The following is a 15424-nucleotide window of genomic DNA, read 5'->3' as shown; positions in this document are numbered from 1 at the left end:
TGCTGCTAGCCAGTTGTGCACATTGCATTGATTTTCCAAACGGTTTTAAAATTAAGATTAAAGGGAGAAAATGTTCCTTTTGCGTACCGTGAATAATCTGTCGTGCGAATACCACATAGCCGGCACACGCCAATGAGATCCTTCATAATGCACACTTGCATCTCCATAAACAGGATAAAAATGGCGGCTGCGTGCCGTGGCGAGGTCAGAAAATTGGCCCGCTGGAGCGAGTCATATAATAGCTAAGTATTTCTGGTAAAGCACTAGCCGAGGAACATCCCCGTGGTCCCAGCAGAGGCGGCGGTAATGCATTACAGGATGTATGCGGTGTAAAAAGGCTCACGCCGGTCCGCCCGGCTTGATAAATAATGTATCGTAATGTATATTGAAGCTGCGGCGCAAACTGCAGCTTTTCCTACCGGCGTAGCCTGGGAAGCACACACTAGTGGTATAATTATGCGCATCGCAGAGGCAAGCAGAGGCCATCTGTCAATGTCGGAATCAGTTACCTTATTACCACTGCCTAAAGATATAAAGATAGGAGTGGGAGCCGCTTTCATTAGAGCGCACGGGCGGCGTGTTGCGTGGTAGACGGCTCCAAAGACGAATCTAATTGCAGATGATGACTGGGAGGAGGGGGTCGCTGTACGGAGGCCGGCCTCGGAGTGGCCGGGGGCATGGCGCGCCGAGGCCCGCCCGTTAGCCTTTACGGCTAAGGTGCTCGTTTTCCGTTGGATGCATGTGAATGATTGGCAATTTAAAAAAAGAAAAAAAAATCAGGTGAGATTGAGATGCGATGGCGGTTAAGGATGAATGTCAAATCAGGATTTGGGGGCAATTGAATTTGACATATTGTTCATAGGTTAGTCTGTGTTAGTATGTCTGTTGCAAATTGTTTTGGTACAGTCTGATGTACTTTCAAAAAAGTGAATATGAGCTGTACGTCGTCAGCAGATGAGCTAACAGTTAGCAAACCTCCTCCAATTGTGTGCACTCTTTTTCGTCGTTATCCCGCTTTAAAAAAAGTAAAAATAAAATCTACCGCTAAGTCTATTAAAGTTGTGCCTCCCGTAACTTCTGTACATTCCGTACGTCGGCGCTCGGGTCTTTTCTCTGAGCCGTCACCTGTCGGCCCCCCACGTCTCCGATGGCAAACATTTCCCTCAATTCTGCCTCCCACTCACTCGTCTTCTTATACATTGTTCTCCACCTTTCCGAGTATCTGCGCGTCGCCCTGTCTGTCTGCGCGTCTTGCCATTCCAAGCGAGCCTGAGCTACGTAGGCTTACAGCCTAAGGGCGAATCGCTCCTCGGGCTCTCACAGGATACGAGTTGCGTGTCATCCTGAGAAGGCGCGGACGGAAAGGAAAGGTGGCCAAAGGCTAGCCCTTCACAACACGCCCCGTCTGTGACCGCCTCCTCACCCTGACGAGTGTGTGCTCTTAATCATGACATTACGGCGCGCCGCTCTGAGGAGGGATTCGCAGGGGCGATGCGAGATTATTTTAGCTTAGGGCCTCAGATCACGTCGCCTCATTAAAAACAGCTAAACAGAGGCATTTAAAACGCCGGTTCACATCTCGGAGGCAGGCCGTCACGTGATCCTCCCCCGGTATCCCCCTCCTGGCGGCGTCCCTCGGGGTCGGGAGGCTTTGCTCACAAGTCAGATGCGCAAACGTCTCAAACTTGGACTCTAAAAGTCATCACAACTGGAGGAGAGCCACGCGGGGTTTGATTGAAGGATAAAGGGCGTACACGCGGGAGCAAAACAGAAGGAAGGCGGACATTGGTTTTCCTTGAGCGATTCTCCCCAGTAGGACAGACACGTCTCAACCTCCGGGCTCAAAGGCATTTCATTAACTAACGTGGAGCAATGACTTACCAGGAAGGCTATGAGGCTCCGTTGAGTGTTCTCCCACTGAAAACAGCTCTTGATGTACTGCAACGTGTAGAGAACTGCTATGCTGATTTTGCGAACTCGATAGATATTGTGGGCGAGAATCTGAACGGGGAGGAATTGAAACAAAGCGGTGGTTAGTATCACTGGACATGAGCGCAATGAGCTTTTATTACAAGAGTGGACTAACATAGAATTGAACAAATTTATATGAAGAATTGTCAGCTTATTCATAAGTGAGGTAAAACAAAAATAGAATAAAAAGTTAAAATGTGTGAAATAGTGAACTTTAATAATACATCTGTGAATCTGTACTTTTTTAAGGATAAAATGTCATTTAATTTTGATTTATTAATCATCATAAAATGCTCAATCAGCAAAATCAATCATTCCTTTGCACACTCCTGCTTTATCATAACAAACGAGTAGTCTGATACCTTTTTCGAGAACTTCACATTTTCCTCTGTAAACTTTTCTTCCTTTGGTTGGAAACTTTTGATACCAGCTCGAACCTAGCAGAAGAGAAAATAAAAGATCATTTTTATATTTCAAACTACACGAGGCATCTTTGGAAACCTTTTTCCGCTTACTTTATTGTAAATAACCTCTAACACAAGCGTGATGGTTCCTTTGGCCGGGCCACTCAAGTCCTCTTTCTTCAAGTAGAGACAAATCTGCTGCTCATTTTGCACCTTTGAACACAGTCAGACGTATTACGCTTGTGAATGAAGTGCTGCCGCCGCGAATGCAAATACAAAATGCACACTAGGTTTGCTTCAAGCAAGAAAAAAGCATGCAGGGGCAGAAATGTCGCGGCTTACAGTCAGTAACGGAATGGCAACTTTGCCCAAAAAGTCCGGTGCTTTGTCTCCGTTTTCATCCAGGATGGTCAGCTCCACCACATCATGAATGTCCTTAACCGGGCTGCGGCATGACAACATGTCATCATATACAACTTGAATAGAACAAAGGTTTCAATATTCCCTATTGACCTTCTTACAATGTGATTGCTGTGTTCCACTCCGGATTGAGGCTTTTGTAGATGGTGTGGGTTTGAAGTTTGCTATTTCCCAGTGCCATCTCACAGAAGGGGTTGCTTTTCCCTGCAAACGGCAATGCCGAGTTAATCATTAGGACATCAAATCATTGTGGGGAAGAGGAGCGCGGTGAACGCTTACCATTGATGTCTGTAGCGGGGAGATCGTTGGCTTTTAAAACCTTGACTTGGAGGAAACCAATTTCGCCCTTGCATTTATACGAGTTGCGGAGGCTCTGCGGGGAAAAAAAAAGGCAAATGGGTAATAAATTGGGGCTATTTACGATGGTGTTCAAATCATTATCAGTGTTTTGTGATTTGTGTCCAGCGCTTTGTTGCAATCGCATCATAATAAATAAAGTTGTGAGCCACTTTAAATGTTCTCTCTCTTCTTATGGGAGTTCATTTGTTTTGACTTTCAAAAATTATTAATAGATTTATTTTATTTTATTTTATTTTATTTAAATCCCACACGTATTTGCCATGTTGTCGTGGTAACAAAGGTCATAAGACTTTGGCCCAGCAGAACAATTCTACTCAAAAATATGCTCCCACTTACAAATTTCTCCACCACGGCGTCTCTCTCGTCAGGCTTCTCCAAAGGAGCCGTCTCAATGTCGGAGATGGAGACGCCCCAGCAAGGCAGCAGGGTGACCAGAAACACCAGCCTGCCCTTTCCCGGATCCAGCATCTGCGTGTAGAGCTGCCTCTCGTTAAACACCAGGTTGGACAGGTCAACCTCGAACCTGCGGCACACAAAGCGATTCCGCTGGGAAGGTGAAGGCCTGTGCTGAGCTCCATTAACATGACCCAGCAGGAAGTACTCACATTCCCCACGATTCCTCACCCTTCCTGCCTCTCTTTAAGTGCACCTCCACCTGCAGAGGTGCCTGGTTATCTGCAAACTGATTGAAGTCAAAGCGCTCTCTCCACTGGGGGTTGGCTTGAATGCAGAGGTTCTGAGGGCCCACAAAGACACACTCATCATTGTCCACGCAGACATTTACATCCGGCGCCTTATCAAACTCAACGTGACGGCTGGATTAAGTCATCACGCGGGACAATCGGCGGCGGAGGAGGCGGCGGCGAGCGCGTTGGTACGCTCCGGTGGCCACGGCGGGATTGTAAACGTTGACAGCTCCCAATTAGAATGGCCTTTGTTGGACAAACAAACAAACAAGCGGAGAGGGACGGCTGAGAGGTTTACAAAGGAAATGACACGACAGCAGCGAGACGCCGCAGACTCGCCGATGCTGAGCGAGGAAAAACAAGTCCAGGTAGATGAACAGTGGCGTGCTGCTTATGCAAATGAAGGTGGAGCCCGGCCGGCAGCAGCGATTGAGTGGCAGGCCGGCCCGCTCTAATGAGCCGCGGCCCGGTGAGCCAAGGTGGAGGTGAGTCACACAAGCGAAACGAAGAACCCCCGCCCTCCACGCAAAAAGAAAAGACAGTAAAAAGAGCGTGAGGAACCGGGGAGACTTTTTGAAAGTCTAACCTTGCTCTTGTACTTCTGGTCGCCCAGTCGAAAGCGGACATAGATGTCGCCTTGGCCGTGTTGCGGTAGATCCTGACCCTCCACGAGCGTGATGGCCAGAGCCCCCGTCCACATGCGGCTCTTGGGCTGACTCCTCTGCATGTCGGCCGAGCTTGGGTGCTGCGTAGCTTTCTGCAGAACAGTGAGAAGATTTTTCACATGACGCTTGTTGAGTATTGTTGAGAGTACTCCCTACTTTCATGTTTTTTTTTTTTCCCTCCCTTAGCGACCTGCTAAATAAAAACTTACATTGTTTGTAATTTTTCTGTCATGGCTTAAGATGTGGCAATATTCTGCCAAAAATCAGGCTAGCAAGAAAAAATTAATTGGTGTCAAAGAAATATATTGATACCTTTTTTTTCCAAGATCAAATCATTTGTAAGCCATTTATTTTTAAGGGTTGTGACATATCTAAGTTCTAAACTAACTAAATCCGGTCCGTGATACAACTCCATCAAAAACTGTTACAAATTGGTAGTTGAGGAGAGTCCCCGGCCGGAAATTATAATCCACCTTCAGGGTTTCAAATTGCACACGCTCCCGTTCCCGCCTCGGCCTGACGCCTCGTCATGTTTCGCCGAGCGTTTTAAAAGTAAGACAAGGGTTTACACTATGCAACACATCTCTGTTGGACGACATTAGCACGTCTCCTTTCTGACAGGCAAGGCTGGCAAAAAGAGAAGGAGGGGAGGAGGAAAAGAGAGCGGGACGACAGCGTGCAGCCAGATGTCCCGGGCTGTGACAGTCCCACTCATCACTGGCTTCCAGGCTGAGTGTTGGGAGTCAGGACACTTGGCACGCTGCAGCGGAGACAGCAGGCGGCAGTGAGTAATGATGCACGGCGAGCACGCGCGGCTCTCGCTCATCAGCATATTATGGAAAAAAATGCAGCACGTATGGCCCACATTGCAGTTCGTTCCGTACGTGGGTACAGCCTCGAAATTCAGAGAGTCCGCGCCCACAATATTAGGTACACTCGATTAGCACAAATGTTAATATCGCTCTGTTTTGAAAAGCTATGACTTACATTCATGTGATAATTAACCACTTCCGCCCTAAAACAAATAAATGGCTTACAGATGGTTTAGGAAGACAACCCAGGCTAAATTTAATAAACGGCTCAAAGCTTGTCTCTTGGTCCAGATGTATCACTTGGACGTATTTCCTAGGACCAGCAGTACTACTTTCCTATTTCAAAGAATAATAAAGGATAAGTGAATGGTAAAAGCGCAGTGTGTCAAAAAATCCAATGGAAAAAAAAATGTACGTCAGGAATGTCATGACCCGAGGACGCCTTGGGTTAGCTGTCACTCAATTTTATGAGACGGGACGCTTAAAAAAATGGGGTGTAAAGCGTTCTCTAATTCTTCATCCTTTGGGTATTTTCTTGAAAGCATGTCACAGAAGTGTTATTAAGGGACCTGGGTTTTAAATAGAGAGGGAGGGGAAAAAAAAAAGAAACACGATATGTCGCCTTTAACATAAAATACGCTCCAACGCTTTGCATTAGTCAACATGTCGGAAATTGAGGACAAGCTCGGCAAAGGGACTTTTCCCGGTGGGCGGCGAGGAGGGAGTAAGCGAGAGCGGCCTTGATACGTTTCCCTGTTAGTGTTCCCGTGAGGCTGCTCGGCGATAGCGCGCTGCTGTAAAAAACACAAACAGCAGAAGAGGTTGCGCCAGGCCCACGGTAATTAAAGAGCGGGACCGTCATCCCCTCAGACCTCTTTGATTGTTTGGCTTCTGGAGCTGGAAACATACCCACGCCTCCCAATGCTGTCGCCCCGGCCCCTCCCGCCCTCGCTACGGAGGTCGCAACCTGCTTCGCCACCCAATCCGGCCGGGATCAAAGCTCATCTCGGGGACCTGAATTAACACGGAGGCCCTATAAATATCAGCCCTCTTCCAAAGGCGAAAGAACAGAGGGAGTGGGACGGCGATAGAAAACAGGCCTCAGCCAAGTCGTCCCAAGTGTTTATCTTGGCCACGTTTCTAACTCGGCGGCCAATAAAACAATTCCACTTAACTGTAAGTGGCCCCCGAAGAGAATCTATTCCTGGTCCTAAAAAGGGCCGCGCGATGGCTTCCATATGGCGAGACAGCACGGGGACCGGCGCAACGAGCTCAGACCCGGGTCCATTTGGCCGCCGCCTCGCCGCTGTCCGTCCACAGCTGCGATATTACTCCCCAACATCTGGGTTATTGCCCACTTTGCCTGGGAATTATCGACCGTGCCGATCTTAGGCGCGTTGCTCTGGCAGCGTGCCGCCTTTGCCGCCAGCGTCTCCCTTACACGTTTGCAAACGGCGGCGACGAGGAAAAAGCACGTTTCGCAAAAGACAGAGGGGGGGGGGGAGCGGAGCTGTAAAAGCTGGCGATTCAGCACTTCCAGGATAGGTGTTAAAGATATTGTCAAAAATGATATGAGGGAGGTGGGGACGGCTGCCATTGTTACATTGTCAAATTAGCACGATGACTTAGGCGGCGGAAAAAAAGCCTGCAGAGTCCCATCGCACGTTTTCCGTCTCCCTTCGAGTACCTTTAACCATCTGTAGTGCACCAAAATGGCTTCATTCCTTTGTCATCTCGTTTCAAATTGAGATGCTCTGCTGGACCATCAAGAGACGCAACAGTGGCAGATGCGGGGACCGCATCGGTGTGAATATAAACCCACTCGGTGCGGCGCGAGTCGGGCCCGGACAGCCGCACGACTGTTTCGCACCGAATCTAATTACGGCGGAGGCGCGTCGAAAACCACTTGAGAGGCAACGCAACTTTGTTTACTACAAACGCAATTACTGCCCTGTAATACTAAGCTTTTTTAAAGACAACACGTGTTGGATCAGAATCTCACATTGTGTTTTTTTCTGCTGATAAATGATAAGCATATGAGGGCCGCCACAGTGGCACTGAAATCAAGGTTAGAGCACAAAAGTCCACAGAGCATTCACCTTGGTCTTTGTTGCACTACAACACAGTGAGATACTGCCCCCTAGTGTTCATTCTTACCTTTGTCTTTTTGGCTGGCCATCTCTGTACAAAGAAAACATGGACAAGAGTCAACACAACACTTTTTTTGACGCAGACTTTTTTATGTTACGAATAATATTCACCCAGTTCCGTTTGATGGTGGCGTCACGAAACATGAGGCACACGTCCACCGAGATGATTCCCATGTCGTCTTCTTTGCTTTTGGGATCGGTGAGGGGCAACTCCAATTCATAAGTCCTACAGAGAAAGGGGATGTTTGATATTATATCTTACACACGTCCCTAGAAAACTTTTCAGGCTTTCAAATCCCTTTAACAAACTGAGTAATATATGATTGCGTGACAAAAAAAAAGTGAATTTAGACCTAATTAAGTGGAAAATGTATTGTATGGCAAAGATTATCGATGCTTTTTCATGAGTTGTTGAAACGGAGTTAAAAATGTGTTTTACAACAAGAAGCATGCATTTGTCAAGGGAGGCCATTTTATCTTTACATAAAAAAGTGAAGTTGGATTATTGTTTTTGTTTTTTTATTCCTACCTAATTCCTACATCAAAATCAATTAAAATTTTAATTATGTTCTAATCTCTTGAGATGTTAAACTGTGAGGTTTTCTTTGCTCTAACTAATTAAAATCCAAGTTAATAAGAAAGACAAGTTATATTTTTTGAACTAATTTCTAAAATAAATTCACTTTTTTTTTTTACAGAATTCTAATTTATTGAGCCACAGCAAATTATCCTGAACTGGATTTCAAAACAGCACATGCTTTAACAAGTGGTGGCTGCAAAAAAAAAAAAAAAAAGATTTATGTACATGGTGCTAAAGCTGTCCAATAACATTGACGGCCAGTTTTTATGAAATACTTTTTGCTGTAAAAAACATTTTATTGCCTGCACCTGCCTAGTATTGTTTTCACAACACAGCTATAGAGGGACACCACTCACTTGTAAAGTTCGAGATTCTTCAGCGAAATGCTGCTCGAACCCATGAAGTCATCGCTCGTCAGGTTTTTATCATAGACCTGGAACAAACATGATTGGGTAATTGATCGTTTGAGAGTGATTTGCCCGTGTCAGATTGATGACAACTTCGCCTACCCGGACATCCACGACGTGTTCTCTGTCCCGCAGGGGATAGGAGAAGAACTCATTCCACTTGGGATTCAAGTTTTTATAAACCACTTTGCTCTTGTAGAACTGCTTTCCTTCCAGTTTGAACTTCACGTACGGGTCGCTCGTACCTTCAAAGCACAGCGGGGTACGTATTAGCATAACGCACCGTGGAGGTCGTTGAATTGTCTTGTGTAAGAACATACGCCGATTCCAGAGGGGGGGAGGGGGGAGTACCACACACAACGCCGTTTAATAGCGAAAGAGCCGAAACACTCGTGCAGCGTGAGACGAGCGAAAAGCGAGACTCTCGAAGCAACCGGTGTTAATCTCCCAGGCTTGTTAATAAAGTCTGGGGCCAGGGAATGAGATTTCTTTTGTTTCTGCAATTGCCCTGAAAAAAATGAAAGCCATTTCCATGCCTTGGTTTGTGTAGCGCTGGTGGGGGGGATAAAGGGGTGCTGGCGAGAGCCTGCAGGGATGCTTGAATCACATGACAAAGGCCCTGTGGGGATGGGCTGTCAGGCCTGTCAGCTCCCTCCTCCAAATGAACATCTCGCAAAAGGCAGGCAGGACCCACAGCAGCTCCACCCTGCCAGCCTGTGACAGGGAAACCTCCAGGCAACTTGACAGGAGGAGAATGTGGCAGATCGGGAGGAGAAAAGCTCTGGCACAAGCGAGGACGGTCACGATGGAAATTAATGGGGGGGGCGAACCTAAAGAGTGCGAGAGGGGGGCTGGTGGCGTGGGTCCTTTTCAGAATATGTAATGACAACGTACGCCCTTGGTGAGCCTTTGGCACAATGCTGATTGTTGGGCAAACAGGGGCCGAGGCACGGAACGTGTGTGGCTTGCATCATCGCCGTGCCATCTTGTCAGCGAGGAGGGCGCCCTTTGACATCACATTGAGACGTCCAACTCGAATAGAGTGAATACCCTGGGAGGAGGGGGGGGGGGATACATTCCAGACGTATTGGTGGTATATCCCCACTTCTTCATCTCTGCGGATGTGCTAACCGCTCAGGCACAATGCTTGTTTTGGCCCTGTGACTCTGTCTGTATTATAATATTTTCATTTTATTCATCGTGCTTTTTAAAATGTGCTATGATTGAGAAACGGATGACATTAATTACTGCTGGATGTCGCTGCTTTCACTAGTTCAAATTTACCGGTAGTGATAGGACTCTGGAAGAGGTCAATAAGGTCACCAGGAAGGAAAAAAAATATATATATATCTAAATTTGTACACTTAATAATCTGCCTCCAGCCAGTTTTTGATTGTCAAGAAGTTGAAGCGGATCACGTCATTTAAAATGACAAAAATGATGAATCTCAGACAATTAATTGCCAGTGGGTGCGGATGTGAGCTTGGAGGGCCGCCTTCCTTGGGATTGACAGCTGATCAACCAGAAAAGGCTCCACCCACCACGCACTCCACGCCAAATTGAATTTGAGAGTTTCAATATACTGGTATCACATTCTTTGCGCTCTCCTACTGGTCTGACAGCATATCTTTCAAGTGCGCAGACTGTACACGACCACAACCCTTTGCCGGGAGATGATATCGTTCAAACGCTCCAATTGGCCAAAAACAAAAGAGTGAAAGTATAGGTACTGTTAAAAGGTGTTGAGCAATCAAAATCAAGTTGGGGCGGTTTGTGTGGGAGCAAAATGTGCAAGTATTGTTCACCTACCGCGTTTGTCTCGAATGACCAGGTTTTGTCCATGTTTCAAGCTGATGCAGAGCAGGTACCTCTGGAGGGGGGCCGGGAGTTGGAGGTCCGAAGTTGATGTCGAAAGCTGCCCACCCCCCCCAGGGGAAAACATTCATGTTATTTGTCGACGTGTCGAATGATTTGCAGATTTGGGGCTGAGCGGCCAAGGTGAGCACTTACTGGGGTTTCGAGTGGGTAGGGAAGACTTTCCTCAAAGAATTCAAATGGTTCACTGGACATCTGTTAGGAGATTGCAAAGCAAGTTAAGGAAGTGAATGCAAATCGCGGTACCGACGAACGTTTTGCAACAAACTAGATTGCGTAATGGCGTACGACGATGCCATGTTTGAGGAGTCACATTAAGTTTGTCGCCTTGTTCCACCTGATTCTACCAATGTCTATCAGACTGACCTCAATGTCCTCCTGAGTGGCTCCTTCCAGTGAGGATTCCTCAATGCTGTAGTCATTAGTGATGGCGGAGAACACATCGGGATCCAGTCCCTCCGTGTCCGTCAACCACCGCATGGCCGCCTGGTCTTCGCCGGTCCAATACTCGCTGACGCTTTCCACGCCGTCGGCAGGTTTAGCGAGAGACTCTGACAGCAAGGGCGTCTTGTCTCTGCGTCCCGACAGTTGGAATTTTCCAGAAAGCGGCCTGTCCCGCTTGAAATGCACAAAACGGGGCTGCGCGTTGATGTTTGGTTTTTCTCCCGTTGAGTTCGCTCTGGCCAGAACTTCTGAGATCGACGCTTTGTCCGTCGGATTGTCTTCGTAGAGCCGGGAATGTTCAGAGGTCATTGCGGGATTCAGCGCTGGTGAGCTGAATGACGATTTGGGGAAGACGGTTCGCGGGGTCGGAACGGGGTCAAAGGTGAACAGGGGTCCTTTTGTGTCTGCTTTCTTCTCCGTGTTTGACATCATCGCGTTATTAAATTCCTCACTGAGATTGAACGGGGACGCAGTTCTAACAGAGCCGCCGTCCGTGACAGTCGGGCCGTCGGGGATGGAGCCGCTCGCGACGGAATCGCTATCGCTCAATCCAAAAAATACGGCCTCGGATGTTCTGACCAAGGCGCTGATTGGAGGAAGCGCTTCGTCCTTCTCGACATTCAGTTCCGGTACGGATAGACTGCGCCTGATGGATACCGGTGCTTTTTGCTTTGGCTTGTTTGCCGCCTTCTTACCCGGCAGCCTCATCAGATTGATCAGTTTTGTCTTCAAGCGAATATTATCCATGACTATTTTCTTCTTCCCCTCCATTTTGAGTGGTTCCTTGGAAATGGATAAAGGAGACATTTGAAAAGTGCACAGGCAGAGTTGGATGATGGCAACTTAATGAATGACAAAGCATTACTCTGTGACTCACACAGGTGTCTCAAACTCAAATGCAACATTCTAACAATTTGATGAAACTACGAGTCGCTACAAATTTTATTTTTTTTTTTAATATAGTTCAATAGGAAACAGAAAAAAAATTTCACAGTAATAAAAACTTTAGCAGTACTATAAATCTTAAGCCACAGGTGTCAAACTCAAGGCCCAGGGGCCAGATACGGCCCGCCGCATCATTTTACGTGGCCCGCGAAGACAAATTCGTGTCTCATTACTAGAATTGCAAATTGTCTTCACTTTTAATATCTTCTTTTTTTTTTAATATTTGACCAGTTTTTACACATCTGATTTGAAAACGAGTTATTTGTCAGTTTGTTTTGTAGCTTTTACTGTATATAATATGAAGTGCTCATACATTTATTTGGGTTGACAGTCATAATGGCCATCCCAAAGAAGCGATGACTACAATGCGGCCCGCGAAAAAAACGAGTTTGACACCCCTGTCTTAAGCAATGCCAAAATAGCTCGCTACATTCCGAAAATTAGAATAAATACAAGATAAAGTAAAAGAAGAAGATTTCTTCATAAACTTACCCTGCGAGAGCAGTGAAATTCAACCCAAGCTGCCTCTTCTGTCAAACGGCGTCGCAAAATCCAAGTGGCTTTCAACGAGGCGGCGCAATCATATTCATGTATTTGTTTGAAATGAAAGTCAAGCGTCAAAATGCGTCAGTCGGAGGTCGGTCATCGGTGGGTGTGGCCCCACTGAGACTGGCCGTACCTGTCTTGCGAGACGAGTTTCAACACCTGCGAGAATGCAACTGTTGCATTTCGGAGCGGCGCTGTACCTCCCCCAAACGTTACGAGGCGTAAACAAATGAGTTTTTTTTAAATGATGTCACAAAGTCAATTTCGAGACTGGGGTGTTGACCTTTACTATCCAACGAGACATCGAATTTTAGCTAGGGATATTTTTGTAATTTTATTATTTTCCAAAAGTGGACATCATTTCTGCAATAAAACTGCTTTTGGTTAAACCACCCCTGACTTTCTTCATGCAGGGATGTCCGATTTATGTGATGTCACAATCATATGTAAACTTTTAATTGGGTCGGAGTTACGGTAAGTTTGTTTTATTGATCGCCCTGCACTTTTTTTTTTACATGATAACACAATTATCTTGCTTAGTCCTGAGTTACGGCTCACACACCCCTGCGGGTCTCCGGAGCCCAATTTGAGAACCACGGTGTTAGACACATTTAAAAATCGGCGCCTTTGCTTACTTTGATCAGAGGGGCGGGAAATCGTTACAATTCGCCCTCATTTTGTGTTGCTCCTGCTTTACAAGTGAAACTCTCCATCCTGTCATGACTATCCAAAAATACTCCTAGATGAAAAAGGACAGACATGAAGGCGGCATATGAAATATTGGCAATCTCTTGGTCATTTCAGGTCTTCCAAACTGCCCCCCCACCCATATTTGTTTACTCATCATTTGTGTTTGCAAAGTATAAACTATGTCTTTCCCCATCCACACAAAAACTGAATGCCAATGAGCCGGTGGTGTTCAACTGTGTCTCTCCCCCATTGGACACCGCCAGGAGAGTGGAGACTGTATGACAACAGATGCGTTTGAGTCTGGGCCCAAGCTTGTTCAATATTTGCACAGGTCTTAACGATGGATCAGGCCCACACGAAAGAACCCCAGCTTGGCTCCTGGTTGAAAGGCGGGATTTAGGGGGGATTGGAACAGGGCAAGCCCCTCCGGCAGGTGGCTCCTAGCCCCTTCTCGTGCAATTCAAACAAGGCCCAAAGCCTACTTGGTTACTCTACACATGCACACTGGACCTGTTCCCGCCTGCTGCACAGCTGGTCCAAAAAGAACACGCACTTGATAGCATCAAATAGAAAACGTGACATGTTAAATACACAAGGGATCTACATGAATCTCCCTTTTTTTTTGTTTTGAAACTTTTTCACCCAGCATCATAGTGCAGTTTTGAGTGCCAGATTAAAGCTGAAACTAAATCAAGATGTTTCCGAACAATCATTCACACCTATGGACAATTTGGTCTTCAATGAACCAAATATGTCATTTCAAGTTGGTGAAAAAAAATTAAGTTGGGTACCTACCTGGACATAGTTCACTTGAGCACGAGGAAATCATGGAAACTTCACACAAGAAGGATTTCAACCCCAAACCTGACAAGTGTGAACAAAAACTCACTACTACTACCACTTCTGACATATTATTATATTATATCTCATGAGAAATTATATTTTAGCACTTCACAATGACAATATACAAATTACCTGTCCGGTGACGTCGACGTATGTTGGAGTCACGCTTTATAAAACGATAGAAATGCTGTAAAACTGAACAGTATCAGGTAGAGTTTTGCAATAAATGACACATTAGCGATAGTTCTGTAAATTATATCATGAGTTTAGTGGTTTAAATATCGATGAAAGTAAATAATTAAGAAACGTTAACAACAAGCAGCACCTCGTTAGTCTTCTTCGACGCCATTAATTCAAGGTTAAAAGTGGAACATGTTATCCATGGTCACACAGCACCACATGGAGGCCGAGGGGTGGAACTGCAACTACTTGGTGGACGGATACTGGACGTACAAGTAAACAACTAAATCATTACGCTTAGGCAGTAAAAAGACGAGATAAAGTAAAAAAAAAAAAAAAAAAAAGTTCAATTAAACAATTTATACATTACATAAGGTAATATTTATTTGGTTCTAGTTTGCATTAGTTGTGTCAAACACAAATTGAAAAAGTTGGTTTTTCTAGGTCAAGTATATTTGAATATTGCTCAAAACAATAAATCTTAGATCACATTAAATGACTATAGAAAATTTTAAAGGCGACTTTTACTTGTTTGTGATTTTCATTTTTTGAGATTCTTTTGTAGCTTTGAGAAAAACAATGGGTCTACCGGCTTTGTACGCCATATTAATCTTAATAAATGAATGTGCTTGAATTAAAAAAAATACATATAAAAAAATGTAGTTACATGTGAGCACACAATAATAGTGCTTCAAGCCAATAATTGCATTTAATGAGCAAGTCAAAGATGAATTAGACACCACGTCCAGTCTGAACATACACTGATGTGTTTAATCAAGTTTCTTACTGTATGTGTGTGTGTATGTGTGTATCTTCACAATAAAAAGACAAATACTATGTCAGCGTTTGTCATTTTATATATATATATATATATATATATATATATATATATATATATTACACAGAGAACAATATAACCTAAATGACACATTAAAAGCCAATAACTGTACTTTTCTGAAAATACAAATTTTGTACAACAAATATCTAATAGCATAGTATTTGAATTTTTCAATAAAAACTTCACTTGATTTTTTTCCATGATAGGATGAAAATGAAATAAAAAGCAGTTTAACTTAACATTTTTTCTCTCTTTTTTGGGGGGGGAGGGAGAGGGGGAGCAAAAACTTCATTGTTGGCAACAAAGTCCAGCTTGTGCCGCCAAAACGGTCCGAGCAGTCAAACCGAGAAAACAGCTTTTTTTTTAAATTTTTTTTTTTTTTTTACTGAAGTCAACTAATTGGGATTACAAACACTGAGCAAACACACACACTTGTGTTTTTTTTAAATATATATTAAAGCTAGCAAGCAAAGCAAATTGTCATTCCTTCCACATTTGTCATCTTGAGCAAGAGTGTGTCACTGACTGTTTATTGGCCGTGCGCTTTTTTTTTTTTCTTGAGAACCGTGGTGTGACTTTTACTGAGTGTTGTCGTATTTCTTTGGGAT

The 15424-nt window shown here is 45.0% G+C and overlaps 1 protein-coding gene across 3 annotated transcripts in view; it reads right to left on the bottom strand.

Annotated features, from left to right (window-relative positions):
* Positions 1-12383, bottom strand: part of LOC133156403 (multiple C2 and transmembrane domain-containing protein 2-like) — a 180157-nt gene extending 167774 nt beyond the window's left edge. For all 3 annotated transcript variants that reach the window (XR_009714858.1, XR_009714859.1, XM_061282076.1), the window contains exons 1-17: positions 12212-12383; positions 10697-11557; positions 10466-10525; positions 10265-10370; positions 8558-8700; positions 8405-8481; positions 7580-7694; positions 7476-7499; positions 4428-4598; positions 3761-3891; positions 3492-3678; positions 3075-3168; positions 2897-2999; positions 2718-2820; positions 2487-2588; positions 2334-2408; positions 1882-2001 (exon numbers count right to left, since the gene is read on the bottom strand). Coding sequence is in view for 1 of the 3 variants with exons in the window: in XM_061282076.1 (XP_061138060.1) it covers positions 1882-2001; positions 2334-2408; positions 2487-2588; positions 2718-2820; positions 2897-2999; positions 3075-3168; positions 3492-3678; positions 3761-3891; positions 4428-4598; positions 7476-7499; positions 7580-7694; positions 8405-8481; positions 8558-8700; positions 10265-10370; positions 10466-10525; positions 10697-11545 (2460 nt within the window). In the remaining 2 variants the exon portion in view is untranslated. The remainder of the gene's footprint in view (positions 1-1881; positions 2002-2333; positions 2409-2486; positions 2589-2717; positions 2821-2896; positions 3000-3074; positions 3169-3491; positions 3679-3760; positions 3892-4427; positions 4599-7475; positions 7500-7579; positions 7695-8404; positions 8482-8557; positions 8701-10264; positions 10371-10465; positions 10526-10696; positions 11558-12211) is intronic.
* Between the last annotated feature and the right edge of the window lie 3041 nt (positions 12384-15424).

The sequence above is a fragment of the Syngnathus typhle genome, linkage group LG7 (assembly GCF_033458585.1).
Source record: "Syngnathus typhle isolate RoL2023-S1 ecotype Sweden linkage group LG7, RoL_Styp_1.0, whole genome shotgun sequence".
Taxonomy (NCBI): domain Eukaryota; kingdom Metazoa; phylum Chordata; class Actinopteri; order Syngnathiformes; family Syngnathidae; genus Syngnathus; species Syngnathus typhle.
This window is presented reverse-complemented; position numbering and strand designations above follow the sequence as displayed.